Here is a 5879-nt window from a genome sequence, read left to right as displayed (position 1 = left end):
ACCCTGGTGTTTCTATTGTCTGTCGGGGTGTGATAGAAATAAGATGTACCGTTTGGAAATTTCACATTAAACACCTCACAGATCGAGCTTAGACATCACTTCCGTAAATAGATCAATCAGTATAACGACTGATATTACTAATAAATCTTATTTGTAGGTTTAAAATAGCGTTTATGAACATAAATATAAGTTACACTTAAAGCGTATAAAGTATAACTCAACTTACAGGTTTTCTAGCGAAAAACCGAAAAATACACGGGCAGAACTTCGAAACCGAAAACTCTATTTCGCCGGGCTCTCTGATACTCCAGAGTTTTGCTACTAACACTTAAAAACTCATAACGTTGGGCCTTGGGTCGTGGGAAAGATTTAAGAAAATTTGGGAAAGAATTTGTCGTGAAAAGTGATAAAATTCGGACTATTTATAGCCAAAACCGGGGGCGCGTCGGGCATAGGCGCGCCACGTCTAGTGACATGGCCGCCTCTCCTGCTGCCATGTGTCACGACCGCACGACGCCACATTATAACTTTTACATACGAGCTTCGTTTTCGACGTTATTTATATCCTCGGTTTTGTATCGAGGAGTACTACAACTTCATTTACACTCCGTTGACTAATTCACATTGTATTTTTATTTTTACAATCTATAAGAAATACATTGTAAAAGAGCTTGCGAAATTCATAACTTCTTCATACAAACACCATTCTCGACGTTTTTTATTTGGCGGATTCGTACTTACGAGGACAACAACTTTCATTTAGATTGTTTTGTCTAACGAGCAACCAATCTAGATCTGTTTCACCTTTTTATGACATATACATTGTATCGTGTCGAACGCAAAACTTCAAAAATCATAATTTTCTCTTACGAAATTAGATTTCAGCGTTCTTTATTTTTAGAAAACAACTAATTTTATAAAAAAAATACAATAAAAAATATCAAACCATTGATAATCATAAACAAATTAAAATATTTCCAAAACAAATATAAAAAAGAAAAAAGAAGCAGGTCCTAACTACCAGCCGCGCCACACGAGCTACTTACCCCCAGTCATCGATATTTATGAATGTTTCTCTGTTGGAAGGTTGAAAGATAAAAGGGTGAAAGGATGAATTGAAAGTAGAGGATTGATGTGGGATTTATAGGTTGATCGGAAGGGTTGGGTTTTGTTTTGTGGTAATGTGTGATTTTATTTGTATGATTTTACTCTAGTTTCAAGTGTTCAAGTGAAAGTATGCGTAAAGATTGGAGAAAAACAACTCACACACATGTATTACAAAAGAATAAAGAGGTAATAATCATTTACAATATATACCACAAACTACTGTTTTTGTTTATTCCTAATAGTATGACTAAACCTTAGTTAATAGTATGACTAAAACAGGAAGCATTCATAGGGAAACCTAAATAAAAACACTAGCCATTTGTATGAAAACCCAGGACACATTTGAGAATTCAAAGTTATATATACAAAGCACAATGAATTTCTTTCTTTCTTTCTTATTTTCCTCAAACAAAAGGATTGACATGAAAATAAACAGAAAAAGACTTTACACAAACTTCTATAATCACTCACAAAACTCAACCACTATCTTCAAAAACTAAAACAAACCAATCATTTACATCCAATATTTATGAGCAACATCCTTGAGTAGATGCAACATGGTTGTTCTCCGGTTTTTGCTTCAATATATTATTTCTCTTCACTATTGTAGACCCTTCTTCTAGAAGACTCGGAACCTCCATTATCTGTACATGTTATGAACAACAAGAAAGAAATTAGCATATCCATCGTATGCTAATGTTATGTAACAATGGTTTAATTATATATTTTGCACATTATAATATATAACCTTTAATGCAAGTTCTTCGAAGCATTGATTAACATTTTCACGAGTTCTTGCACTACATTCAAGAAACAAACATTTGAGCTCTTTTGCAAGATCAATGCCTTCTTCCCTGCTCACAAATCTTTCGGTGTCCTGCAATAGAGCATTTATTTTCAATAAATAATAATTATATAAATATATTATAAGAAAATATGTAATGTAACTTACTTTGTCAACTTTGTTTCCAACAAGCATCTTGACACAATCTTGATTAGTGGAGTAAAGGTCAACTTCTTTAGCCCATATTTCCGAAAGGTTTGTGAACGTTTCTCTTCTTGTAACATCATACACTATAAAACATGAGTTTACATTAGAATACTACATTAGAATACATTGTAAAAGTGTAATAAAAATAATGATGTATTATTAAGATACAAAATATTTATGAATTAATTACCAAGAATAATCCCTTGGGCACCCCTGTAGTAAGAGCTTGTTAGTGTCCTGAATCTTTCTTGTCCAGCTACAATACCAAATTTACAACTTTACTTTATTAAAGCATGAAAGGATAAAATCAATGAGTAAGATAAAAAAAGACATGTTGTAGAGGAAGAGATTTTGTTTGAATAATATTAGCAATGTTTAATTACCTGTGTCCCATATTGTAAGTTTTAATCTTTTTCCTCCAACTGTAAGCTGCTTCATTTTGAAGTCAACACCTGTCCAATATGAGCACATACAAGAATAAGAAGATTTTCAGCAACATTTGAAGTAGATAACTAAATTCTTAATACGCAATTCAAATAGAAAATATTAATGAGTACTGATTTATTTCAAAAAAAAAAAAAAGTGGATATCTTATGCAAAAGTTGGTAAGAAATTGAAACTTGGACTTCATAAATTGGTAAATATACCTATAACACCCTCTAAATAACATGAATTGGACTTCATAAATTCGATTAATAAGAGCACATAATAAGAAGAAAAAAAAACATGAATTCTAAATACAAAAAACCTATAAATCGAATTATAAAACATAAATCAACATCCAAATACGATTCAAACCAGCATAATATTTACAATTAAACTTCAAAAATTCAAAAATCAACTGAACAGAGAAATTACCAATGGTAGGTGCGAGATCTTCGAAGGCGTCGGAGATGAAACTGACGAGAAGACTACTTTTACCGACACCAGAATCTCCGATCAATAAGATCTTAAATGAGAGATCGTACTGACCTGATGATGACCCCATTTTTACGATTTCAAAACAAACTTTCTCTCTCTCTCTATTTATCTTCGTGATGTTTTGAACAATAAGCAACAACAGATCGACTCGAAAATAGTGTACAAGTTGAGATTTGTTTGGATTAGTAGGAAAACCTAAAACGGAGAAATGGTATCCAATTCCTTCTCTTTACTTGAAGAATCAAGAAAGAAACTGCTTTTTTGATGTGAGAGAGAGAGAGAGAGAGAGAGAGAGAGAGAGAGAGAGAGAGAGAGAGAGAGAGAGAGAGAGAGAGAGAGAGAGAGAGAGAGAGAGAGATGATGTAGAGAGAGAAAGGGTAATGAAAAATCTTTTATATGCCTGGAACTAAGATATGAATCCCATTTTTGCGCCAAACGCACTCCGACATACTCATTACATCACGTTTATTATTTTTTTAAAAACTAAAATTAACATCTTTAAAAATCTGATTTTTGGTTACTGGACCCGGTCTTAATTAAAATCCGATCTTTAATCTCAAAGCGAGCCCCCACTAGACTTGATTATATATTGAGAAAAAAAAATTAAAATTAAAAAACCGTTATACTTTATATATTTTTATTGTTTAAATATTATATTTTAATTTGTTATCCAAATTGAAGTTTTGCTTGCTTCCATTGATTGATGCTTTTCACTTCTCCAACGGCAAGGAAGGTGGCAATGGTTTGGGGATAAAGAGGGCAATTTCTCGATCAAGTCTTCGAGGAGTTCAATGGCTAGTGGCTGACTTTGATATGTGTCTTACTAATTTGAGTTTTGTTTGGGTCCGATGGATCCCGTAAAAAATTAATTGTTTTGTTTGTTGATTACTTAAGAACAAGATTTCTCTTTCATTGAATTCTATTAGGAGAGGAGTGCAAGTTGCTTCGAATTTATGTTGCTTCTACAGAAATATCTGCAATACGGATACTGACTATGTCGAACATGTTTTTCTAATGTAATTTTGCTAAATTAATTTGAAATTGGTTGGTTTTGTGATCGTATATCCTTCTTCGTAGCCTGTTTAATGTAAGTGGTCTTCTCTTGCTGCTCAACTCTCATCTTCGTAACAAAATGTGTTCCCTCCTAAGGCTTCCGTTGGTCTACACGGTTCTGTGGCTTGTATGGAAGGCCAACAGGGATACTGACTATGTCGGTCATGTTTTTTTAAGGTAATTTTGCTAAATTAAATTAGAATTGATTGGTTTCGTGATCACCTATCCTTCCTCGTAGTCTGTCTAATGTTAGTGATCTTCTCTTATTGCTCAACTCTCATCTTCATAACAAAAGACGTTCCCTCCTTAGGCTCCAGGATCCTGATTTTCAAGGAAGTTAGATTGAGCCCCTTAAAGACGACATATGGCATTCAAAGCTTCACTTTTAATTGGGTTAAGAATATATCCAATTGTGAGAACTCTTAGGGTCCATATTACACGTCAAGCCACGAACTTTACATCCATGCATGCATCTTCAAACCCAAAAGGTCCAAAAATAGAGTCTACAAGATGCATGGGGCTCTTATGGCAATAAAGTTGGCACCTTTATGCCATGAGAACCCTCCTAGGTTCAAGATCTGAAGTCATCACTCTCTATTACATTCTAAACTCGAAGGTGACTTAGAAATGCCCCAAAAATGGCAAGATTCAAGCCCTAAAGAGGATCTAACACATGGGAAGTCAAGGTTGAAGTTGTTTACCTTGGATGAGCTAGAAATGAATTAAAACCTATGGATCTACTTGCTTCTTCTGGAACCCCCAAGCTTCCATTCCTTTCTTCAAGCTTCAAACAACCAAAAACACACAAAATGGCTCAAGAACACTCCAAATGCTTTAGGGTTTCGAGTTAGGGATTTTCTGGACTGTGAGAGGCGATGGAGGCTGAAATGGGACAAGTTAAGGCGTTTAAATAGGATGCAAATCCTAAATATTAGGGTTTCCTCCAGGCATCCCTACTCGTCGAGTCGGGCTCCCGACTCGTCGAGTAGGTCACTTAAAACCCGCGTCCATAATCCAGTCTACTCGACGAGTTGGGCCTCCAACTCGTCGAGTCCCGGTGTAAAAATGCAATTACTTATACTTAAAATATGTACCGGAAACCGGGTGTTACATTGTTTGTGAAGGAAGATCATCGAAGAGTTGGATTTGATCTGAATGCCTAGGATCTAACATTTTCTCTTCATTGTACACCATTTTGAGGTATAAAGCTCTAACCTTGACTCATGTTTCTCTATATCTTGGTTAAGCTTAGATTTTTATCCCTTTTGTCCTAAAACCTAGGTCTTTTTGAGTATATGGTACTCCAAAGCCTTTAAGATCTCCTTTAAGAAATTTTAGAGTATTCTAAGACTTAAAATGCAAGCTTGGATCTTGGTTTGTCCCCATGCAAAAATAGTGGTGTAGCAAATGATTGAATAAGTTAGGTTTTTATTGTTGGGCTCCTTGTAGCCATGCAAAGGCATAACGTTTGCAACTTTATGGCCTTATAGGTTTTAGTAAGCTCAGATCTAAAGTTTGGACATAAGGTCTTAAGGCATTAAGACCTTACTGGGAATTTTATAATAAGGTGCGTATAGTAGGTGTAAAATCCAATACGTTGCGCATAGTACACCTCGCCCCGGCCCCGTTTTCGTATCGGACGTGTACGCAGGGCGTAAAAGATGGTACGCGGGGTGTATGACCTAGGTTTAGCATTTGGGTCATTCCTTTGGATCTTGGACCATTAGATGTTGGACTTTCTAGGTTGGGCCAAATGGGAAGGGCAAAATGACCTTTTTGCCCTAATTAGAATAATGGAATTATTAGA

At 35.1% G+C, this 5879-nt stretch overlaps 1 protein-coding gene across 1 annotated transcript; it reads right to left on the bottom strand.

Annotated features, from left to right (window-relative positions):
• Positions 1-1425: 1425 nt before the first annotated feature.
• LOC111893042 (ras-related protein RABC2a) lies at positions 1426-3325 on the bottom strand. Its single transcript, XM_023889114.2, has 6 exons — positions 2957-3325; positions 2482-2550; positions 2289-2354; positions 2060-2181; positions 1856-1984; positions 1426-1751 (listed from the first exon to the last, which is right to left on the bottom strand). The coding sequence occupies exons 1-6, from the start codon at positions 3084-3086 to the stop codon at positions 1635-1637; spliced, it is 633 nt and encodes a 210-aa protein (XP_023744882.1). The 5' UTR covers positions 3087-3325; the 3' UTR covers positions 1426-1634.
• Between the last annotated feature and the right edge of the window lie 2554 nt (positions 3326-5879).

This window comes from Lactuca sativa, chromosome 1 (assembly GCF_002870075.4).
Source record: "Lactuca sativa cultivar Salinas chromosome 1, Lsat_Salinas_v11, whole genome shotgun sequence".
Lineage (NCBI taxonomy): Eukaryota > Viridiplantae > Streptophyta > Magnoliopsida > Asterales > Asteraceae > Lactuca > Lactuca sativa.
The sequence above is the reverse complement of the archived record's forward strand: the minus strand, read 5'-3'. Positions and strand labels throughout refer to the sequence as shown.

What these genes read in the sequence shown, in the direction of transcription:
- LOC111893042 (XM_023889114.2), bottom strand. Translation starts at nt 3,086, where the DNA reads ATGGGGTCATCATCAGGTCAGTACGATCTCTCATTTAAGATCTTATTG. An exon ending in TGCCCAAGGGATTATTCTTG is followed by an intron (nt 2,182 to 2,288) that starts GTAATTAATTCA and finishes CATGTTTTATAG; the next exon opens with TGTATGATGTTACAAGAAGA. An exon ending in TTGGAAACAAAGTTGACAAA is followed by an intron (nt 1,985 to 2,059) that starts GTAAGTTACATT and finishes GCTCTATTGCAG; the next exon opens with GACACCGAAAGATTTGTGAG.